Source organism: Nannobrachium achirus, assembly GCF_963921795.1.
Source record: "Nannobrachium achirus genome assembly, chromosome: 12".
Lineage (NCBI taxonomy): Eukaryota > Metazoa > Chordata > Actinopteri > Myctophiformes > Myctophidae > Nannobrachium > Nannobrachium achirus.
The window spans coordinates 64,853,984-64,879,708 of record NC_137832.1 but is presented as its reverse complement, the minus strand read 5'-3'; the positions used below and the strand labels follow the sequence as shown (position 1 = coordinate 64,879,708).

General features: G+C 44.8%; 1 protein-coding gene across 1 annotated transcript in view; it reads left to right on the top strand.

The window, feature by feature from the left end:
- The window catches only part of adgrv1 (adhesion G protein-coupled receptor V1), a gene marked incomplete at both ends in the record, with an annotated part of 385,866 nt that overhangs the window by 2,531 nt on the left and 357,610 nt on the right, over positions 1 to 25,725 (top strand). The window contains 8 exons of the mRNA XM_080738840.1: positions 876 to 1,025; positions 6,418 to 6,513; positions 9,594 to 9,698; positions 10,269 to 10,382; positions 11,879 to 12,109; positions 15,747 to 16,087; positions 20,514 to 20,805; positions 24,800 to 25,135. Of these exons, the coding sequence (XP_080594966.1) occupies positions 876 to 1,025; positions 6,418 to 6,513; positions 9,594 to 9,698; positions 10,269 to 10,382; positions 11,879 to 12,109; positions 15,747 to 16,087; positions 20,514 to 20,805; positions 24,800 to 25,135 (1,665 nt within the window). The remainder of the gene's footprint in view (positions 1 to 875; positions 1,026 to 6,417; positions 6,514 to 9,593; positions 9,699 to 10,268; positions 10,383 to 11,878; positions 12,110 to 15,746; positions 16,088 to 20,513; positions 20,806 to 24,799; positions 25,136 to 25,725) is intronic.

Below are 25,725 nucleotides of genomic sequence, written 5' to 3'. Positions count from 1 at the left end.
TAAAGTATAACAGTATAGGTACATACATACACGCTGGTAATGCTTTTAGCACTTTTAGAGCATACCTGTGGTCACAATGAGGACATACAGTACAGTACAGTAGATGTCTTTTGATGTTAAAGAAATGGTGGGATGTCATATTATTTATTCTTTTTCATTTTCAAAAGTGTTTAATTACTTCCTGTCAAACGTGAACATACTGCAGGATCACACAGAGGTGACACATTGATTCACCTGTGATTCCCATAAAGCTCATATTTCCATCCAGGGCCGGAAGGCCATGGCCGCTGCTGCCTTGGGCCAGAAATGGCATTCCCTGAGGCCACAGTGGCCTTAATGCCCCAGCTGACTGTGTCACTCTTATCAATGTGTAGACAGCTGTGTCTCTTTCTTGTCATTTAGACACCAGTGTATTTTGTTGAGATTGTGAATTCTTAACTCACCTGGATCAGATTGTGAATAGCATAATGTATTTATGTCACTACAGATAGTCTACCTATTAAATCATCTTGTTTTATTTGATGGCCTTCCTGCCCTGGCATTTGGCCTTTGTGCCCTCAACAAATGAACCACACCAAAGGCCAAGTGGCCTTGCCCCTAGAATGACGAAATGCCAGGCCTGTTTCCATCACTCAAAACCTGTTCCAAACTTGAACAGCACATTACAAATATGTTTCTGAGAACATTTGAGGTGAGATATTATGGTTACTGTCCACCACAGCGGGTGACTGTGTCTGCTGCAGCGAGATGAAGCAGAAACACAGGGAGAAAATAGACACAGACGAGACAGAAATAGACATGTGGAGACCGATCAAATGATTATGCACTAAAATGATGAATACTAACCACAGAGTGTTTGTTGTGTGTGTTGGCAGCTGGAGGGCGATGACACGGGGGACTTTGAGGCCACCACGGCAGCAGCCTTCCTGCTGTCGACGGAGGCCAGCAAGACCATCTTCATCGCCGTGAGAGATGACGAAGTGCCTGAGGCTGACGAGACCTTCACCTTCAGCCTCAAACTACAGGTAGGCTACCTACCTGTGTGTGTGTGTGTGTGTGTGTGTGTGTGTGTGTGTGTGTGTGTGTGTGTGTGTGTGTGTGTGTGTGTGTGTGTGTGTGTGTGTGTGTGTGTGTGTGTGTGTGTGTGTGTGGTAAAAACATTCTTCATATTGTTTTGTAAGTTAACACCCTAGCCTACTTGATCATAGTACAGCAGCGTCACACAAAAGTAGCAGGTCCACAAGCTCAAAGCGCGCTCCGAGCTTCTTCTTCTTCTTTCGTATATCATCAGATGGCCAACTCAGTGTTCTGCAGCCACGCCCTCGTCTCTGGTCCTAAATCAAAAAGACCAGATTCTGAGGGTGGGCTGTATAGGGGGCAGCCGGTGATAATGTGCCTGTTCAGGCTCGCCACACTCGCATGCCGCACTGTCCGTTAGGCCCCACTTCTTCATAGAAGACTTGAAGCGCCCGACTCCAGTGCGCAGACGGTTCAGCGCAGTCCATAGATGGCGTGGCATATCTTCTCCTTTTACACCACCTCCGAGCTTGAAGATCCGCTACTTTCGCTGTGTTTGAATTTGAACCCTGAAAAGTTACAGTTTGGGACATTGGTTTCCCACCGACAGAGAGGGTTTTGTTACGGTGATGAGAGGGTGCAAAATGGAGCCGGTCGGTTCCATGTTTCACCCTCCTCTGAAAGGAGGTTAAAGCAGGATTTCCCAGTAAACGTTGTCACTTTGCGTGGTTTGACCGGTGACCCTCTGTCAGCGCTGCAGGCAGGCTTCCAGTAAGCTGATAGGCTAACGTTTGGCCCCAGCTTTGTCTCTCCTCTGTGGGGTAAACGTTGGAGGCCAAGTGGGTGTCATCTGGCCTCTCTGTGTCACTGTGTCACTGTCACACACACACTGATGGAAAGTATCTAAGTACAATTTTGAGGTACTTGTACTTAATTGAGTATTTCCAATTTCCAGTACTTTTACTTCTACTCCACTAAGACAAATACTGTACTTTTACTCCACAAAATATATTTGAAAACTATAGTTACTAATTACTTCGTAGATTTTGATTATTATTCAAAAACATACATTAACCACTTCAGCCCAATATGTATTTTGGCCATTTGAAAATAGCCGATCTACAAGCTCACAATGCTTTGTGAGCTTGTAGATCTGTTATTTTCAAAGGATTTTTAGAAGTTTTATACATTTGAAAACTTTCTGCACAATGAGTACTTTTACTTTTGGCATTTAAGTACATTTTGATCCCAATACTTTTGTACTTTTACTCAAGTACGTTTTGAATTCCGGACTTTTACTTGTAAGGCTGAATCCACACCAAAGTACCTATGAGACTGCATTTCAATGGGAGGGGGGCGGTTTCATGACAGCAGAAAAACGCTCCATTCTCATTGAAATGCATTGGCGGAATGGGGAATCCACTCATACTGTAGGTACTTTGGTGCGGCTTCAGCCTAAGTGTGCCCTCACACCAAAATACCTGAGTAGAATCTGCCAATGCATTTCAATGAGAATGGAGCATTTTTTGCCAGTAGAGGATTTCTGCAAAAAACGCTCCATTCTCATTGAAATGCATTGGCGGAACACGGATTCCACTCTAGGTATTTTGGTGTGAGGGCACCCTAACAGAGTATTTCTATACTGCAGCAGGCTATTGATACTTTTACTTAAGTAAAACGTGAGTACTTTCTCCACCACTGCTGACAACAAAACATCCCTTCTCGCTCCATAAATCGACCCCCCCCAAAAATGTCGATATGGATCCATTTTGGTCAAATAAATTATAAGAACCACATTCTTCATGAAATTATAAAATTGTTCAAAATCTCTCCCTAAAGCCTAAGCAATGTGAGAACCCCCCCCCCCCCCTCCCATCAATCATGACATGACAGCTAAAAAGCCAGATGCTAACCATGGAGATGGCTTCCATAGTGTCAGGCATCCCAGGGCCATGCATGCACGCTGCTAAACGGGCTTTTCCTTTAGCATACATTGTAAATCATGGGAAGAAGGGGGATAGCGACGCACCTCAGCCACAACACGGCACAGAACGGTGCGTCACGGGACTATAGAAGGAGAGGCCCCGGGAGGAGGAGTGTGGACATTTAAGCCTTTTTTTATTTAACACTCAAACATGCTTTGGGTCATTTTAAAGTCTACCCGGGCTTTTGGGAGCACCCCAGTATAAATGTGTTCCCAGGCTGACAGGGAGACTGTGTTTTTAGTCAGGGCAGATCTGACTGGAAGTGGGAGAGTGTTCCATAGTTTTGGGCCGGCTACAGAGAAGGATCTGTCACCCTTTAGTTTTGAAAAGGAGATTAGATGGGAGATATACAGTATGTTGGCGCAAGAACATTAAAGTGCTTTAAAAAACAAATACAAATAATATTAAAACTAAAGTCAACCCGGAATCTGACTGGAAGCCAGTGTGGAGGGAGGCCAGTACGGGGGGTGATGATATGGTCCCGCTACGAGTGCCAGTCAGGAGTCTGGCAGTGGCGTTTTGGACGAGCTGCAAGCGGGAAGGAGAGGAACTACAGTAGCAACCCCTGTGTGTACAGTGGGATGGGCTAGTCCAGCAGGGATGTGATTATAGGGCATGTGTCACCTTTTCAAGGAGCTGAGAGATGTGTTTCCGCGTTCAAATATGACGCTGAGCCAATCAAATGAAGCTATGGGGAAAATGAAGTGGAAAACAGGAAACAGGACTACAGTTATGCACAGAGCCTACTGTACATTGTCTCTATATTTCAAATATACATTATAGAACACAAAGTTGTGAATACAACAGGTTCATCCCTATGCATTGATCTACAGCTGTGTCATGGTGGAACTCAATGTTTGGAACATGTTTAAACATCCACACGACGAACTTGTGTCCCTTGAACAGTGGTGTAAAGCAAAGTACATTTACTTAAGTACTGTACTTGAAAACTTGAAAAGAGACATTCTACCTAATGAATACTTTTACTTTTGGTACTTTAAGTACATTTTGACGCCTATACTTTTGTACTTTTACCCAAGTACATTTTGAATTCCGGACTTTCACTTGTAGCAGAGCACTTCTACATTGCAGCATTGATACTTTTACTTACGTAAAACATTGCTTTTTTCCACCACTGCCCTTGAAGTCAGTGTTGTGGGTCCGGGCAGGGAGAGAATCAGAGGATGGCTTTAATGTACTGTAGTGTGACTGACTGTGTGTAGTAGTGTAGTAGTGTGACTGACTGTGTGTAGTAGTGTAGTAGTGTGACTGACTGTGTGTAGTAGTGTAGTAGTGTGACTGACTGTGTGTAGTAGTGTAGTAGTGTGACTGACTGTGTGTAGTAGTGTAGTAGTGTGACTGACTGTGTGTAGTAGTGTAGTAGTGTGACTGACTGTGTGTAGTAGTGTAGTAGTGTGACTGACTGTGTGTAGTAGTGTAGTAGTGTGACTGACTGTGTGTAGTAGTGTGACTGACTGTGTGTAGTAGTGTAGTAGTGTGACTGACTGTGTGTAGTAGTGTGACTGACTGTGTGTAGTAGTGTAGTAGTGTGACTGACTGTGTGTAGTAGTGTAGTAGTGTGACTGACTGTGTGTAGTAGTGTAGTAGTGTGACTGACTGTGTGTAGTAGTGTGACTGACTGTGTGTAGTAGTGTAGTAGTGTGACTGACTGTGTGTAGTAGTGTAGTAGTGTGACTGACTGTGTGTAGTAGTGTGACTGACTGTGTGTAGTAGTGTAGTAGTGTGACTGACTGTGTGTAGTAGTGTAGTAGTGTGACTGACTGTGTGTAGTAGTGTAGTAGTGTGACTGACTGTGTGTAGTAGTGTAGTAGTGTGACTGACTGTGTGTAGTAGTGTAGTAGTGTGACTGACTGTGTGTAGTAGTGTAGTAGTGTGACTGACTGTGTGTAGTAGTGTAGTAGTGTGACTGACTGTGTGTAGTAGTGTAGTAGTGTGACTGACTGTGTGTAGTAGTGTAGTAGTGTGACTGACTGTGTGGCACAAGGCTGCTGCTGCCACAGACAGTTTGAGCTCCAACAAAAGGTGTCTTTGATAAAGCAGGGTGCAAGGAGGGCCTCTTTGATAAACCTCAGAGAGAAGACATGAGAGGAACACAGCTGCCCCCGTGGTGGGGGTCCCACCCAGCAGCCCCCGTGGTGGGGGTCCCACCCAGCAGCCCCCGTGGTGGGGGTCCCACCCAGCAGCCCCCGTGGTGGTGGGGGTCCCACCCAGCAGCCCCCGTGGTGGGGGTCCCTCCCAGCAGCCCCCGTGGTGGGGGTCCCACCCTGCACAGCCCCGGAGAGCACCCACCATACAGCACACATCAAAGGAAGCCGTACAGGCCTAAAAAGCCCCCTCCCTCCCTCCTCCCGGGGGGCTTCTTACTGTTGGGTTTTGAAAAGGCGAGTTGGGAGACCACCGATGTCTCCCTATAGCGGAGAGGCTCTGGGGCGGCGGGGTTAAGGTTTAACAATCCGTTGTTGTCATGTGGAAACCTTGAATGTCCAAAACCGTTCGTTCCTCGGGTTTGGCAGCATATGAGTTAAGTTGGTATAAGGCCATTTCCGGTTTAAAACGGCCATTTTGAATTCAGAAAATGTCAGAAATGGATTCAGCATTCTCAATAACCCCCAAAACCACTCCAATATTGTTCAAATCAGCCAATCAGTTTTTGACATATTATCCATTATTATGGGGGATTATGCTAAATAAATCGAATTATGCAAATTATGAAAATTGCTCAACATAATTATGCAAGTTAGCATCCGGCAGTTTCTAAATGCTGGGAACCCATACTCAACATTTCTAACATAAAACCTTGGTGTACTCAATATGCCAGGGTTCACATTCTGGCAAGTGGACTAACTCCAGGACTTAGAAAAAATAATATTTCTTGTAAAGATTGCTGAACAGTAGGTAGAAAATCAAGTCCAGTCCTGTGGCGACCTTCAATCATGTTTATTTTTTTTACAAACTTTTTCAACTTTTTTCGACATCACTCTCATCTGCAACCTGTCATCTCATCTGAAACACACAGACTGACTCCTTTTTATATGGTGCCCCCCCCCATTCCCTAACTGGCCCATACCATTTCCCAGGTATCCTCTATGGGAATGCCCATATTTGGTAATATGGTTGCATGTCGCCTGAGGCGTCTTACTAGTACGTATTTGGAAGAAAGGGGTATATGAGTGAGTGAGTGATTTTTACGGTGTGTGTGTGTGTGTGTGTGTGTGTGTGTGTGTGTGTGTGTGTGTGTGTGTGTGTGTGTGTGTGTGTGTGTGTGTGTGTGTGTGTGTGTGTGTGTGTGTGTGTGTGTGTGTGTGTGTGTTTGAATGTGCGCTACAGTACGTATGTACAGCCTATATTTGGTTGTAGCCCCGCCCCTAACCGATTCACTCCTCCTTCCTTCCAGAGCTCGTCCAATGGGGTGACGCTGGGGACGCCAAACAAAGCCACCATCACCATCCTGTCCAACGACAACGCCTTCGGGATCGTTGGCTTCAACTCGGTGAGTCATTTCCCATCGTCCACTTCAACACGCAGACGCTCAGCGATTCGGCGGAAGCATCATGTCCCTTTTTATCTGCTTTCCAAGAATGCAGTGAAAACCCTAATTATGTGCACTTACTTTGTGCCTGTCTGCTGTGTGTTCATCCGCCCTCAGGCTGCCATCTCGCTGGCCAGAATGTGATTATTTCAGACAAGCATTGGACTGAAGCAATCCCTACGAGTACTGCTAGTGTTACATGGGTCCATTCTGGGGGAGACTGCAGTGTTGTACACAGAAAGATCAGCTGTTAACCCATTAAGACCTGAGGCTGATTCGAACAAATGTTTTCGAAATTAGTCGTTCTCAAACCTTTTTGTGCCAAGCTAGGATCCTCCAAATGATATGATGTATTTGGCCATGGAGGGACCTCCCCAAATGATATGATGTATTTGGCCATGGAGGGACCTCCCCAAATGATATGATGTATTTGGCCACGGAGGGACCTCCCCAAATGATATGATGTATTTGGCCACGGAGGGACCTCCCCACATATGAAAATGAGTTATGCCAGGCACCCCCAGAAGAGAAGATTGTGCAAAAAAAAAAAAAAAAAAATTATAGAGTTAGAATTAGAATTTCGGTGACTGGAATGAGTTAACTATGCAAAACACCTTTCCAATGTATATACTGTATATATATTATGTATATTTTTTTAAGCAAATATTTTAATTAAAATCTTTGCATCTGGGCGACCCTGGCACAAAATATTTTTGAGATCAAGCTCAAATACATATCATTTTGGGGGTCCTTGACATGAAAAGGTTTGAGAAGCACTCGTTTAGGACTTGTTTCTTATGTATCTCCATAGATTTACAGTATTTACAGTAGCAACACATCCAGTCCAGAGAACTATGAAATGAGTGAAGGAAGGGGTGGAGGAAGGGGGCCACCCAGCAGGGAGGGGGGGGGAGACATCCATAGTAGAGTAGTGTGTGTGTGAGGTTGGTGTCAGTAGAGGTTTCAGGGTGGCTGCTAACGGGGGTTTAGAGGTTGGTGTCAGTAGAGGTTTCAGGGTGGCTGCTAACGGGGGTTTAGAGGTTGGTGTCAGTAGAGGTTTCAGGGTGGCTGCTAACGGGGGTTTAGAGGTTGGTGTCAGTAGAGGTTTCAGGGTGGCTGCTAACGGGGGTTTAGAGGTTGGTGTCAGTAGAGGTTTCAGGGTGGCTGCTAACGGGGTTTAGAGGTTGGTGTCAGTAGAGGTTTCAGGGTGGCTGCTAACGGGGGTTTAGAGGTTGGTGTCAGTAGAGGTTTCAGGGTGGCTGCTAACGGGGGTTTAGAGGTTGGTGTCAGTAAGAGGTTTCAGGGTGGCTGCTAACGGGGGTTTAGAGGTTGGTGTCAGTAGAGGTTTCATGGTGGCTGCTAACGGGGGTTTAGAGGTTGGTGTCAGTAGAGGTTTCAGGGTGGCTGCTAACGGGGGTTTAGAGGTTGGTGTCAGTAAGAGGTTTCAGGGTGGCTGCTAACGGGGGTTTAGAGGTTGGTGTCAGTAGAGGTTTCAGGGTGGCTGCTAACGGGGGTTTAGAGGTTGGTGTCAGTAGAGGTTTCAGGGTGGCTGCTAACGGGGGTTTAGAGGTTGGTGTCAGTAGAGGTTTCAGGGTGGCTGCTAACGGGGGTTTAGAGGTTGGTGTCAGTAGAGGTTTCAGGGTGGCTGCTAACGGGGGTTTAGAGGTTGGTGTCAGTAGAGGTTTCAGGGTGGCTGCTAACGGGGGTTTAGAGGTTGGTGTCAGTAGAGGTTTCAGGGTGGCTGCTAACGGGGGTTTAGAGGTTGGTGTCAGTAAGAGGTTTCAGGGTGGCTGCTAACGGGGGTTTAGAGGTTGGTGTCAGTAGAGGTTTCAGGGTGGCTGCTAACGGGGGTTTAGAGGTTGGTGTCAGTAAGAGGTTTCAGGGTGGCTGCTAACGGGGGTTTAGAGGTTGGTGTCAGTAGAGGTTTCAGGGTGGCTGCTAACGGGGGTTTAGAGGTTGGTGTCAGTAGAGGTTTCAGGGTGGCTGCTAACGGGGGTTTAGAGGTTGGTGTCAGTAGAGGTTTCAGGGTGGCTGCTAACGGGGGTTTAGAGGTTGGTGTCAGTAGAGGTTTCAGGGTGGCTGCTAACGGGGGTTTAGAGGTTGGTGTCAGTAGAGGTTTCAGGGTGGCTGCTAACGGGGGTTTAGAGGTTGGTGTCAGTAGAGGTTTCAGGGTGGCTCTGCTAACGGGGGTTTAGAGGTTGGTGTCAGTAGAGGTTTCAGGGTGGCTGCTAACGGGGGTTTCACTCAGAGCTTTCTGGGGGCCGTTAGAATCACTCTACGCTCCCTGGATGTACTCATCTGTGGGAGAAGGTTTGCGGGGGTTTCTATGGTAACCGTGGTGGTATGGTTTCTATGGTAACCGTGGTGGTATGGTTTCTATGGTAACCGTGGTGGTATGGTTTCTATGGTAACCGTGGTGGTATGGTTTCTATGGTAACCGTGGTGGTATGGTTTCTATGGTAACCGTGGTGGTATGGTTTCTATGGTAACCGTGGTGGTATGGTGATTTGGCTTGCTGGGAATCAATAATGACCTCCTGACCTGCAAGGGTAGAAGACATGTTTGTTTAACATTAAGACCGGAGGCAGATTCTACAAATGACTTCTAAATCAGTGCTTCTCAAACCTCTTCGTGCCAAGTATGCCTTGTTGCCGAGGCATACGGCCCAAAGGTCAGGAGTCTATCTCTTGTTTCTGTAGGTTGAGGCAGTTTGATGCACATGGATAGATTTTTTCATTATAGTGTCCTGCACCACACAATGGCACGGGCTTACAAGACACTCACAAAATATAATATACATATAATTTACACATACCAAGATACACTACAAACAAAATAGAAAAGAAAAACATATTGATTGTCCAAGCTGTGAGTTACGGATACAATGTTCTCCAACGTAACTGCCGTGCCTAAAAAGACGTCCTTATTGAACAGCCAACTTAATTTATAATATTCAGACAACCAAACAAATCTGTTTTCCTACTCTGCCCCCCCCTCCCTCTCTCTCTCTCTCTCTCTCTCTCTCTCTCTCTCTCTCTCAGAGTGAAGAGATGGTGGTAGATGAACCCAGAGGGAGGAGCCAGTATGTGCCCGTCACCCTGCTGAGAGAGAAGGGGACGTACGGGACGGTCACCGTTTACTATGAGGTGAGGGTCACTGTCTGTCTGTCTGTCTGGACATGGACTGAACCAATGCATCCTGATATTCACGTCAGTGGGGAAAATGTCACTGTTTAGAACACACTAATATCCTCAGTGTTAAAGTTAAATCTGAGAGTAACACATTCAGGGTCCATTTGTTGTCCCTACAGGGGCCTATTTCACACTAGAGGGGTAATAAATGGACCCAAATGGACCCTCTTTGTTTTACAACACTAATGATTTTGACACATGTGGACACACATACTACACAAACAGACACAATTTACAATTTGTGTCGCTCTTAATCCAGAGAGATGTAAACATGGTAAAGAACGGTAAACACACAAATCAAATGCTTAGAAAAAGTCACTTAGGATCAAACAGCAGGCACACCAAGAACCTGTTTTTTATGTTATAAACAGTTTAACATAAAACAATAAATGGACACACAGAGATACAGACGCATGCATACACACATGCACAATGTTGCACACATGAAGACGTTGACATGTACAGTACATGTACAGTACATGCACACATTGTTACTGTTGTTTATTAACCTTATCTTGTGCTCAGATCTCTGGAGGTCCAAACCCAGCCATTGAAGACCTGAGTCCAGACAGAGGGAACATCACCATCCATCCTGGCCAGGCTGTGGTCACCTTCTCTCTCCTCATAGCGGACGACCAGGTACTGGAGGACAGGACCGGCCCGTTGTGAGCTTGTAGATCAGCTATTTTCACTACTTCTTCAACATTTGTGTTCTAATTTATGGTATTTCTTAAAATTGTCTTTGATTTCCTCATGAAATTACTGAACAATCATTGAATTTTGTTTTTAATTCATGAAAATAATAAGCTTTTTGGAGAAATGTATTTATCATGTTTTGAATAATAATTAAAAAACTAAATGTAGGGAAGAAAGAAAAAGTGACCCATAAAAATCACAAATGGGTTCTGACCCACTGTTAACTCACTGGACGCCATAAACGTCTTTTACGTCTTTGAACCTCGGTGCCATACACGTCTTTTACGTCTTTTTAATTAATCAAAAGTTTTATCATTTTTTCATAATTGTAATTTAAAAAAAATCGCTCTAGAAGTTAGCCATGAGCCTCCATGACCGTAGCGATACGGCCGATTTGACTGTAGCACCAGTGTAACACAGTCCGACGGGAAATCGGTATAGCCGAACATTGGTTCCGGCCGTTTAAAACGTTCGTTTATACACTTCCCGTGCTTCCCTGACGAACTACAAGTACTCTAAAAACGCAGAAAAATCACACAATTCTAGCGGTGCCATCCATTTGGCTCCATCTATCCTTGATCGCGATCGCCAGGGTTCCGAAGTGTGTAGCATGCTAGCTAAAAGGCCTGGCCAAAATGTAAACAACAAGGCCCAAACCAAAAACAAGATGGACGTCTTCTTCCTTCTTCTGTTAGTTGATCAGATAGTAGGAGACCACCACCTGGTGGTTAACACATGCCATTGCACTCCTGATTGCACACAGGCCCAATGACAGCATACACATATGATGATGATCAAGACATCTTACACATGTTCTATTGAAGCCCAAATCTAATGATAGGATATATATATATATAAATATACATGTTTTCCTTTGTAAGAGGGGTAGTGTGGCTTTCGATAGAAGCATAGATTTATATATGTAATTTAAGTACAAAATATGATTTTGGCCCCCATAAAAAGGCAAAATTAAACAAAATGGCTGGCACCAGTTTTGTAGATTTTTAATCAAGGGTGGCATTCAGTGAGTTTAACTGGTAACCAGTGGTCTAAATTGACAATATATTTACTCTTACTGTTAGTCATCAGCTTAGATTTCATTCAGTTTTCATTTGGTTTTCGCCAGTGAAAAGAGGCAGTGGTAGATTGTGGTGGCTTGTGTGGGACAACCAAGGCATGGATGTGTTTGTAATGACAACTAGTAACACATTCATGAAAAAGAAAATCACTTTTGAACACAACAAATAGTGTAAAAGCGATAGGCTTAATAGGCTCCACTCTATGCTATGAGAGCTGCTGGGTTCTGCTGGGGAAACTGGACAACAGGAGCATTTCTGCCTAATAGACCCCATGGACAGTCTTTTTGGAAGTGATTTAGGGAGGAGTTGTCCTTTAATTGATGACATCAACACTGATGTCCTCTCTGTCCTCCTCTTCAGATCCCAGAGGATGACGAGGTGTTCTTCATCAGGCTGACGGGCGCTGCGGGCGGCGCCCTCCTCAGCCCCAACGCCAGCGGCGTGGCGCTGCGGATCCGCCGCAACGACAGCCCGCTGCGCTTCTCCCAGGCCCTGCTGGTGGTGCCCGAGACGGCCGGGGTCATCGCCCTGACACTGACCCGAGGACGACTGACAAAGGACGGGCCGCTGGTCGGCTCCGATGACACCGAGGTTAATACACTCAACTACACCCAAGCTATTCTCATACTGTACATCATACATACATATCATACTGTACATCGTACATACATATCATACTGTACATCATACATACATATCATACTGTACATCGTACATACATATCATACTGTACATTGTACTGTACATATCATACTGTACATCATACATACACATCATACTGTACATCATACATACATATCATACTGTACATCATACATACATATCATACTGTACATCATACATACACATCATACTGTACATCATACATACATATCATACTGTACATCATACATACATATCATACTGTACATCATACATACATATCATACTGTACATCGTACATACATATCATACTGTACATCGTACATACATATCATACTGTACATCGTACATACATATCATACTGTACATCGTACATACATATCATACTGTACATCATACATACATATCATACTGTACATCATACATACATATCATACTGTACATCATACATACATATCATACTGTACATCGTACATACATATCATACTGTACATTGTACTGTACATATCATACTGTACATCATACATACACATCATACTGTACATCATACATACATATCATACTGTACATCATACATACATATCATACTGTACATCATACATACATATCATACTGTACATCATACATACACATCATACTGTACATCATACATACATATCATACTGTACATCGTACATACATATACTGTACATCATACATACATATCATACTGTACATCGTACATACATATCATACTGTACATCGTACATACATATCATACTGTACATCGTACATACATATCATACTGTACATCGTACATACATATCATACTGTACATCGTACATACATATCATACTGTACATCATACATACATATCATACTGTACATCATACATACATATACTGTACATCATACATACATATCATACTGTACATCGTACATACATACATATCATACTGTACATCATACATACATATCATACTGTACATCATACATACATATCATACTGTACATCGTACATACATATCATACTGTACATCGTACATACATATCATACTGTACATCATACATACATATCATACTGTACATCATACATACATATACTGTACATCATACATACATATCATACTGTACATCGTACATACATATCATACTGTACATCATACATACATATCATACTGTACATCATACATACATATCATACTGTACATCATACATACATATCATACTGTACATCGTACATACATATCATACTGTACATCGTACATACATATCATACTGTACATCGTACATACATATCATACTGTACATCGTACATACATATCATACTGTACATCGTACATACATATCATACTGTACATCGTACATACACATCATACTGTACATCGTACATACATACATATCATACTGTACATCATACATACATATCATACTGTACATCGTACATACATATCATACTGTACATCGTACATACACATCATACTGTACATCGTACATACATACATATCATACTGTACATCGTACATACATATCATACTGTACATCGTACATACATATCATACTGTACATCGTACATACATATCATACTGTACATCATACATACATATCATACTGTACATCATACATACATATCATACTGTACATCGTACATACATATCATACTGTACATCGTACATACACATCATACTGTACATCGTACATACATATCATACTGTACATCGTACATACATATCATACTGTACATCGTACATACATATCATACTGTACATCGTACATACACATCATACTGTACATCCTACATACATATCATACTGTACATCATACATACATATCATACTGTACATCGTACATACACATCATACTGTACATCGTACATACACATCATACTGTACATCGTACATACACATCATACTGTACATCATACATACATATCATACTGTACATCATACATACATATCATACTGTACATCGTACATACACATCATACTGTACATCATACATACATATCATACTGTACATCATACATACATATCATACTGTACATCGTACATACATATCATACTGTACATCATACATAGTACATCGTACATACATATCATACTGTACATCATACATACATATCATACTGTACATCGTACATACATATCATACATCATACTGTACATCATACATACATATCATACTGTACATCGTACATACATATCATACTGTACATCGTACATACATATCATACTGTACATCGTACATACATATCATACTGTACATCATACATACATATCATACTGTACATCATACATACATATCATACTGTACATCATACATACATATCATACTGTACATCATACATACACATCATACTGTACATCATACATACACATCATACTGTACATCGTACATACATATCATACTGTACATCGTACATACATATCATACTGTACATCGTACATACATATCATACTGTACATCGTACATACACATCATACTGTACATCGTACATACATACATATCATACTGTACATCGTACATACATATCATACTGTACATCATACATACATACATATCATACTGTACATCGTACATACATATCATACTGTACATCGTACATACATATCATACTGTACATCATACATACATATCATACTGTACATCGTACATACATATCATACTGTACATTGTACTGTACATATCATACTGTACATCATACATACACATCATACTGTACATCATACATACATATCATACTGTACATCATACATACATATCATACTGTACATCGTACATACATATCATACTGTACATCGTACATACACATCATACTGTACATCGTACATACATATCATACTGTACATCATACATACATATCATACTGTACATCGTACATACATACATATCATACTGTACATCATACATACACATCATACTGTACATCGTACATACATACATATCATACTGTACATCGTACATACATATCATACTGTACATCGTACATACATATCACCACCCCAGATTATGAGGGAATTATCTTGACTCTCGGCCAGTGTTGGTGGCGGAGCTGTCAGCTGTGTGTTTGTGTTTGTGTGTGTATGAGGAGTGTGTATGTGTGTATGTGTGTATGTGTGTTTGTGTTTGTGTTTGTGTGTGTATGAGGAGTGTAGTGGACATCCTCTTCACGTCGGTTTCTTGAAAAAAATGGCAACCAAAAATAAATAAATACGTCTTTTTTGGTTGCCTATGTGCGACCCCAACGGCACCTCACTTTCCGGCGACCTCACGTTTCGTTTTAAACCAAATCATTACTTACAGCAATACATCACTAACCCTTTCATAAATGGTAAAATAGTAAATGGTGCATTTGTATATTGCCTTTATCCAAGGCGCTTTACATAGATTTTGCATTACATTCACCCATTCATGCACCGATGGTGGAGGAAACCATGCAAGGCACCACTAACTAAGGGTCCAGAGTCTTGCTCAAGGACTCTTCGACACTAACTCTGGGGGAGCCCGGATTTGAACTGGGAACCCTTCGGGTACCCTCTGTGTTCTAATGACGGTTTCTCTACCCCTGAGCCAATGCCGCCCCTCATAAAACGGTGATGTCTCCCAGGTGTCGGTGCAGTACGCGGTGGTCAGCGGCGAGGGGGCGGGCAGCGCCACGCCGGCCGTGGACTTCGTGGACCTGCAGCCGGCGCGGACCGCCACCTTCCCGCCGTTCGTCTACGAGGTGCGGCTGCTGTTCAACGTCACTGACGACGCGGTGCCCGAGATCGCCGAGTCCTTCCACCTGGTGCTGCAGGAGGGCACGGTGCGCGGCGACGCCGTGCTGGTGCCGCCCAACGCCGTGCTGGTCACCATCGAGCCCAACGACAAGCCCCACGGCGTGCTGTCCATCCACAGCGCCGCCACGCCAGGACACCCGCTCAGCATCAACGAGGACTCCATAGAGAGGTAGGGACACCCTCCATAGAGAGGTAGGGACACCCTATGAGAGGTAGGGACACCCTATGAGAGGTAGGGACCCCCTCCATCGAGAGGTAGGGACACCCTCCATAGAGAGGTAGGGACCCCCTCCATAGAGAGGTAGGGACACCCTATGAGAGGTAGGGACACCCTATGAGAGGTAGGGACCCCCTCCATCGAGAGGTAGGGACACCCTCCATCGAGAGGTAGGGACCCCCTCCATAGAGAGGTAGGGACCCCCTCCATCGAGAGGTAGGGACACCCTCCATAGAGAGGTAGGGACACCCTATGAGAGGTAGGGACCCCCTCCATAGAGAGGTAGGGACACCCTATGAGAGGTAGGGACACCCTCCATAGAGAGGTAGGGACCCCCTCCATCGAGAGGTAGGGACCCCCTCCATAGAGAGGTAGGGACCCCCTCCATCGAGAGGTAGGGACACCCTCCATAGAGAGGTAGGGACCCCCTCCATAGAGAGGTAGGGACACCCTATGAGAGGTAGGGACACCCTATGAGAGGTAGGGACCCCCTCCATAGAGAGGTAGGGACACCCTCCATAGAGAGGTAGGGACACCCTCCATAGAGAGGTAGGGACCCCCTCCATAGAGAGGTAGGGACACCCTCCATAGAGAGGTAGGGACACCCTCCATAGAGAGGTAGGGACACCCTCCATAGAGAGGTAGGGACCCCCTCCATAGAGAGGTAGGGACACCCTCCATAGAGAGGTAGGGACCCCCTCCATAGAGAGGTAGGGACACCCTCCATAGAGAGGTAGGGACACCCTCCATAGAGAGGTAGGGACCCCCTCCATAGAGAGGTAGGGACCCCCTCCATAGAGAGGTAGGGACCCCCTCCATAGAGAGGTAGGGACACCCTCCATAGAGAGGTAGGGACCCCCTCCATAGAGAGGTAGGGACACCCTATGAGAGGTAGGGACACCCTATGAGAGGTAGGGACCCCCTCCATCGAGAGGTAGGGACACCCTCCATCGAGAGGTAGGGACCCCCTCCATAGAGAGGTAGGGACCCCCTCCATCGAGAGGTAGGGACACCCTCCATAGAGAGGTAGGGACACCCTATGAGAGGTAGGGACCCCCTCCATAGAGAGGTAGGGACACCCTATGAGAGGTAGGGACACCCTCCATAGAGAGGTAGGGACCCCCTCCATCGAGAGGTAGGGACCCCCTCCATCGAGAGGTAGGGACACCCTCCATAGAGAGGTAGGGACCCCCTCCATAGAGAGGTAGGGACACCCTATGAGAGGTAGGGACACCCTATGAGAGGTAGGGACCCCCTCCATAGAGAGGTAGGGACACCCTCCATAGAGAGGTAGGGACACCCTCCATAGAGAGGTAGGGACCCCCTCCATAGAGAGGTAGGGACACCCTCCATAGAGAGGTAGGGACACCCTCCATAGAGAGGTAGGGACCCCCTCCATAGAGAGGTAGGGACACCCTCCATAGAGAGGTAGGGACCCCCTCCATAGAGAGGTAGGGACACCCTCCATAGAGAGGTAGGGACACCCTCCATAGAGAGGTAGGGACACCCTCCATAGAGAGGTAGGGACCCCCTCCATAGAGAGGTAGGGACACCCTCCATAGAGAGGTAGGGACCCCCTCCATAGAGAGGTAGGGACACCCTCCATAGAGAGGTAGGGACCCCCTCCATAGAGAGGTAGGGACACCCTCCATAGAGAGGTAGGGACCCCCTCCATAGAGAGGTGGGGGGAGCAGGCACGTGCACACATCAAAGGGGGTTTGAGCCAGTAACTGGATTGAATGGTACATCCACGATATACGTAGGTTGCAAGTTGCAACATTACTCTTTACAGCAGGGGTGGGCAATTATTTTCTCCATGCGGCCACATGAACAACAGAACATATTGTGGAGGGCCAGGATAAAAGGCAGTGCTCTCGCAAACTAAACACACAGCTTTACCTCCGACTTCAGTAAATACATTTTGTTGAAAACCCGGCATTCGGCATCAACTTTTTTTCTGCCACTTTAGCCATTTTTGATGGGTAAGGTAAGGCAGGTGGTCTTGACGTGTGACCAGTCGGACCACCTGCTTGTTATTCAGACAACATCCAATGATCACACGCGTGCTGATGTACGCATTGCGTCCACATGTACGTGAATAAAAAACTTCAAAATAAAATAAATCCATGCAGGAGGTAAAATTATAAAATGTGTTTATTTTGTAATTTGCCATTAACCCTACAAGGTCCAGTACGCCCCCCGGGCCACACAATGCTCAGGTCTGATGTACAGACTTGCTACAGTATCTGTACAGTGCTTGCTCTGCCTCATATGAACTATTTGACAACAATGGAAATTGGAAACATCAGCAGCTACAAGTTGCATATCTACTGATATACTATAATCCTGGCCAAAGTGAGTGACCAGTTATTATGTAGTATTATGATACTTGATGTTATGCATCATTATAAAAGGCTCTATCCCATGTTATGATTGAATTATGATTATTATGACTGCTTACAGCTGTAATTATCAGGACATTACCATGCATTTGTAGTTGACCTTGATGACCGTGGCTTAGTGGCTTCATTTTTATTATTGTGTCACTTATTCCTGTGTAATACGATTACTTTCTGCTGAGTTGAGCCTTCCCATCATAACAGAGCTGGAAAGTAAAGAAGTACATTTACTGGATTACTGTACATGTTTTACTTGAGTAAGAACTTTATGAATTAACCAATGTTGTTTTTGACAGCAAGTTTTTATTTAGTTTTAGTCATAGTCTTTTGAATAAAATGTCATTTATTTTTAGTCATAATTTAGTCACCTGAAAAGTTTTAGTTTTAGTCGACTAAATATCATAAGATTTTAGGCGACTAAATCTACAGTTGATTTAGTCAACTGAAATGCATTTTGGCAAGCCTTGATGGCATCGTAATGACTGATTTAACACTTAGTTGTGTGCTGAAAATAGCTACTATTTTCAGCACGCAACACCTGAGAGCAAACAAACATTCTGTAAAATGACTCTCTTCAGCACTAGTCCCTCCCTAACATTTTAGTCTAGTTTTTATTTTGTTGACGAAATTGTCAATATATTTAGTCTTAGTTTTAGTCATCACAGCTTAGTTTTCATTTCATTTTTATTTTGTTTTCGTCAGTGAAAAAAACGCTGTCGACAAACATTTTTCGTCATAGTTTTAGTCGACAAAATCAACACTGGAATGAACCACTTATGCTCTGTTTCAAAAAGGGTAAGGAGTTTTTGATGGCTGGTGGTCGGGCATTCCATATTTAGGTGGCATAATAGAAGAGTGAATTTATCCCCATATTTGTGCCGAATCTGGGGGAAGTAGATCAGTGGAGCTGGCTCTGGTGTTACTCACGTTTTTGAGCTTGTAGATCGGCTGTTTTCAAATAGCCAAGGTATAAAATAGGGCTAAAGTGGTTTATGTACAGTATGTTTTATTATTGTAAATTATACCTGCAATGTAACTGTAACTAAAGTTTTCAAATAAATGTATTGTGTAGTGGAGTAAAAGTACAATATTTGAAGAAAAAGAATAGAAAATTTGAAATACTCAAGTAAAGTACAAATACCTCAAAAGTGTACTTAAAGGGGAGAACCACCCATTTTCAATATTGAACTATGTCATTAATACCTATATGAGTACCTTATGTGGAAATAACGTGTTGTCTAGAACTGGAGGATTGATTTTGGGGGTTTGGCTTGCAAAGTACACTGTGATGACATCCTCAGAAAATGTACTTAGTTATCCCATTTAGAACGGGTACACATTGTTGTGTATCATTATTTTATGCTTTAACTATTGAAAAAAGCAGATATACAAGCTCACAGCACGGCACCGAGTGCCGCGCTGCGAGCTTGTATAGATCTGCTATTTTTGAAAAAATCGTGAAATCGTTTGAATTTTGACCCGATTCTATAAGTGTCTTTTGAATCCTTCTAAGATTATTTTTAAAAACCTATGTTTCTATGTCAGCAATCTGGCCAGCCATCGTCAAAGAAAAGGTCCTTTTCATTTAACTGGAGCTCAGTTAGTCTGTTCTTGAGAGACCACTATGTCAGTGGTTCTCAAATGTTTTCATGTGAAGGACCCCCAAAATGATATTTATTTGGCCACGGACCCCCATCTCAAAAATATCTAGTTCCAGGGACCAACCAGAAGCAAAATTTGAGTTACAAACGTTCGCTTTGAAAATACATATATTCAAAGATGTGCACACATTTTCACGACTTAAAAAGAAATCGTGGCACTCAGCGGCACTCGGTGCCGCGCTGTGAGCTTGTATATCTGCCATTTTTCACTGGTTAAAGCATTCAATAATTCTAGGCCCTAAATGGGTTATTTTACAAGGCTGCTGTAAACCCCTGAATGACCTCCTCTGTGCTCCTGTGCCTCCTCCTCCCCGCCAGGTTCGATGGCATCTCCGTGGTGAGGAACGGCGGGAACTACGGCGAGGTGTCGGTCAACTGGACCATCAGCCGTAACTCCTCCTCCTCCTCTCCCGTGTGGGAGGACCTGAGCCCCGTGTGGGAGGACCTGAGCCCCGACGCCGGGACGCTGCACTTCAGGGCGGGACAGATGAGCGCTGCGCTGCCGTTGCACATCGTGGCGGACGACCTTCCCGAGGAGGCGGAGCCCTTCGTGCTCCGGCTGCTGCCCGACACGGTGACCGGAGGGGCGGAGGTGGACGAGCCTATGGAGGTGTGTTTGTGTCTGGATTACCCATAATATGCTTTTAGAGGCAAAATGTGCCTCTAAAAGCATGTGAAAAATATCTATGTACCTACCGTACGCTATTATTGTATCCGTAGGAGATGCAAGGGAAAGGAGCGCTTGTTTTTGGTGATGACGACGGAAGCGCGCCGTCTCAGGCGACCTTGATCCACGCGAGACACCGGCAATTGAGCGGTAGCGAGCGAGTCGCCGTGTCGAGCGCTGCGAAGGGCGCATGAGCCGACTCAGCGCCGTTAGAAGTTGCAAACCAGTGGGGCACAGTGGCGCAGTGGTTAGCACTTCGCCTCACAGCTAGAAGGTCCTGGGTTCGATTCCCGCTGGGGGACGCTGTGGGCGCTGGGGGCGTGTTCCTCCCTCCGCGTCATCAGCACCCACACCCTAGGTGGGGTTGGCGATAGGGCCTTTCTGTGTGGAGTTTGCATGTTCTCCCCGTGTCTCCTAGGGTAGATGCCCTCACAAAAACATGCAGTAGTCCTGGTTTCTATACTACCTCCCCCTAGCCAGCCAGGTGCTCCCCAATTCCCCTGGCGCGGCAGGGGGAGAGCGCAAACCAGGACTACAAGTTAGGTAGTTGGCACTGGGTGAGAAAATGGGTTGCAAAACCGTGGGTAAAAATAAAATAAAAAAAGAAGTTGTAAAGCATGGGGCCAGAATAGTATATCTTCGTCCCCCCGACAAGTGAACACAGCAGAGCCCTCCCTACCGCCGGTTCAGCCTAGCGACACCATTAAGGTTTACTGCACATGTAGGCCTGAGAGAGAGAGAGAGAGACCTATACTATACGTTTTAACAGCTGACAACAGCCGGCGACTCTGGGCAATGTTGTCCAAAACATAAAATATTTTCATGTTTTTGGGCGACATTTTCCACTATCGCCTCATCGGCTGCTATCGGCAGTAGTCGCCAGGTCCCATTGACAAATAGCGCACTTCCGGAAAAAACGTCCAGCTGTCGCCCGCTGTGGGGGGGCAATCGAAAGGGCAAGACAGAGCGCACCGCACATCCACCCACTCTTTGCTGGGGAAGTCTGCAGGGGTTGGGCACACATCTGGAGGATGTGGTGCCTGTGGCTGTGTGTGTGTGTGTGTGTGTGTGTGTGTGTGTGTGTGTGTGTGTGTGTGTGTGTGTGTGTGTGTGTGTGTGTGTGTGTGTGTGTGTGTGTGTGTGTGTGTGAGGCTACTGTCAGATAGAGTGTTAAAGTTGGAACACTGTGCAGCAACAGACGTCTCAGTGTGTCACTCGGCACCATGGGTGTCCCTTAATGTGGCTGCATGAAAAACAACGCTCAAACACCAGGGATGTGTGTGTGTGTGTGTGTGTGTGTGTGTGTGTGTGTGTGTGTGTGTGTGTGTGTGTGTGTGTGTGTGTGTGTGTGTGTGTGTGTGTGTGTGTGTGTGTGTGTGTGTGTGTGTGTGTGAGAGTGTGCGCGTGTGTGCGTGTGCGCGCGTTTAGAGCTGGCATCTTTGTCCCAGCTTGAACTGTGAGAGGAGAGGGCACAACTGACATCTGTTTATATTGAAGCTACAATCCAGGACTTGTTTTAATGTATAAAACATTGTTCTAAAATGGCAAATGGTGCATTTATATAGCGTTGTATTTTATTTTATCCAAAGCTTTACAATGATTGTGCATTACATTCACCCATTCACACACACATTCATACACCGATGGCAGAGGAAACCATGCAAGGCACCAACCAGCTCACCGGGAGCAACGAGGGGTTCAGAGTCTTGCTCAAGGACACTTCCACACTAACTCTGGGGGAGCCCGGGATCGAACCCATCCGGTCAATCTACCGGCCACTCTACCCCTGCCGCCCGGCAGTTTTAACCAATCTAAAAATCAGTACAGTAGATAATATACAGTATCTCTGCTGTCGGTCCGAAACCTCCTAACTCCAAAATGTTCATTTTCGGGAAAAGTGCATAGAGTCAGCAGGTTTTGACCGAAGGGCTTTTTACTACTTTGAATTGGTTCAATATTATTTTAACCAACACACAGCATGAATGATGATGCATTTTGCATCATATGATGATGCAGCATGATGACTCATATGATGCAAAATGCATCATCATTCATGCTGAAATACTAAAATATCTCAAAACACAGATTGAACACACAAAATAACTCAGGATTGTGTTGATCTTGTCCCAAACAACAATAAAATAAGATCTGGTTGTCCCAGAGGTGAACTTGCCCTTTAAGTAAAACAAATGTAGTAGTTTTTCCAGCGCTGTCTGCTTGTTGTTTGGTCCATGAAGAAGAGGCGGGGCTTCTGGGGTTCCTTTGAAGCAGGACAACTCAATCAATGCTGAGTGTCGTTCAGAGCTTTAATCCATCACCACCTCTGGAGAGTAAAGCAGCTCTCTGGCCAGACCAGGGCTGTTGCATCAAACCCTGGACCCTGGGAGGTACCAGGATTCACTCACATTTTGTGCTTTAACTATTTAAAAAATAGCAGATCTACAAGCTCACAGCACGGCACCGAGTGCCGCGCCGCGAGCTTGTAGATCTGCTATTTTTGAAAAATCTTGAAAATGTGTGCAAGTCTTTGACTATTTCAAATTATTCTAAGGTTTTTTGAAAAAGCTATGTTTCTATGCCAGTGGTGCTCAAACTGTTTCATGTGAAGGACCCCCAAAAATGATATGTATTTGGCCACAGACCCCCCATCTCAAAATATCTAGTTCCAGAGACCCCCCAGAAGCAAAATTTGAGTTACAAATGTTCGCTTAAAAAATACATATATATTCAAAGATTTGCACACATTTTCATGACTTTTCAAAAATAGCTATTTTTCAATAGCTAAAGTATCAAATAATGAATGCCCCTCCACTTTGGGCCCTGGTAACTCAGTCCCACTTTCCCCCCCCTCCCCTTGTGACGCCCCTGGGTAAGACCAACGGTGTCAGGCGATGCCGTAGACAGCCGTGAGCGGGTCCGTCCGTCATCATGTCCTGAACGGGCAAATGAATGAGACACACTTTTTTTTAACCCTGCAAGACCCGAATTAATTTCTACTGGCCAAAAAAAATTAAAAAAAATCAGATGGTGTTGTAGGAGTCCTAATCACAGGAAAATGTAATGTTAAAAAAATAATAATGTTTTTGTAAGGTTTTATAGCCATAAATAATAAATCATGCTCTAATTTGCATTTTGGGGATATTTTTCACAATAATAACATAATACATGTTCTAGACATTCTAATGATCACGATAAAAAATATTACAGGCATTTTACTTATGTTTTTTGAGGAATAGCTTCAGTTAAAAAGTGAGATGTTGTTTGTCCAGACGCTGGAATTTCAACTTCTCTGGGAGGTGGGAATGTCAGCCTCTGTGGGGGGTATTTATATGCAAATATCGTGGCCAATGGCATTGTAATACTAAACAATAGGATTTAATGGTGATGTTAATGTGAAAAAAGAACAGGAAAACTAATTATAATTTTTTTTTTTAAATGATTTAAAAAATGTTGCCAAAAAGCAATGCTGGGCCTTGCAGGTTTAAAGCTCATGAAAAACTATTCTGGCAGACTCAGTAGGGTTTAATTAGAGAGGAAGACTCGCTAAAATTAGCTCTGCGTTTCTGTTTTACTACTCTGCTTCCTTGTGATGATGCACTCCTCTCCGCGTGCACGTTTTCACTCCTCTCCGCGTGCACGTTTTCACTCCTCTCCGTGTGCACGTTTTCACTCCTCTCCGCGTGCACGTTTTCACTCCTCTCCGCGTGCACGTTTTCACTCCTCTCCGTGAGACATAACGCTTCCAGTAGGACATGTTATTGCTACTGCACCAAGGGAGCGGTTGCGTCACATCCGCTTTATCTCGCACTCATCGTATCTATTTCCGTGCCCCAGACTGTTGACGGGAGCATTTGCAAATCGCAGAGGCAACAGTCTGGCCACGCGAGACTATAATTCCTTTAATGGGTGAAGTTAACCCTTCCTCCTCCTCCTCCAGATGGTGTTCTACCTCCAGGACAGTGATGATGTGTACGGTGTGTTCCGGTTCCACCCGTTCCGCCAGCAGAGCATCCAGAGCACGCCGGAGGGCCGCTTCCTGTCGCTCAGCTTCCTGCGGGAGGGCGGGGCTCTGGGCGCGGCGGCGCTGAGCCTCACGGCGCGCTACGTCCCGGCCGGGGGGCCCGGCGCCCCCGCCACCACGGACCCCCAGCGCGTCCTGAACGGCAGCGGCTCGGTGGGCGTGGCCTTCGCAGACGTTCAGCGGGAGGCCAACCTCACGCTGCCCATCAGGAACGACGCCTTCCTGCAGAACGGTGCCCACTTCTTCATACAGGTATACCACATATCATTATCTTAATTATTATTATTAATCCCACGATTTTGTAACCCACCCGTGATTTTAGGGCAAAATCTATAGGAGCAGTGTCCAAAAATGTGTTTGAAAAAAATCTGCCTGATGGTGGCGCTAAATGGTACAGATCCATGTTGATGACAGGACTGTAGACATACTGACTAATATAATAAATAAATAAAAAAGAACTTGGTTTCCGGTCAACAGCGAAGATAATAATAATCCAAGCAGTGTGTGTGTGTGTGTGTGTGTGTGTGTGTGTGTGTGTGTGTGTGTGTGTGTGTGTGTGTGTGTGTGTGTGGGCTACCCTGCTGCACCAAGTGTGACATTGTCTTTTTTCTGTTAAGTGTTTATATGTATGCAGCTGTGACTCTGTCTCCAAGACAAATTTCTCCCCTGGGAGACAAATAAAATTGAACCTTGAACCTTGAACCTTGAATTGTGCATGTGTAAACAGTGCGGACGGGACAGGGCTCGAGTCTGGCCCGCTCCCATTGGACAGCGTCCAACTGTCCAAACCCAACAACAAACCACATCGTTCAAGCTTTGAGACACTTAACAAAAAAGCACCA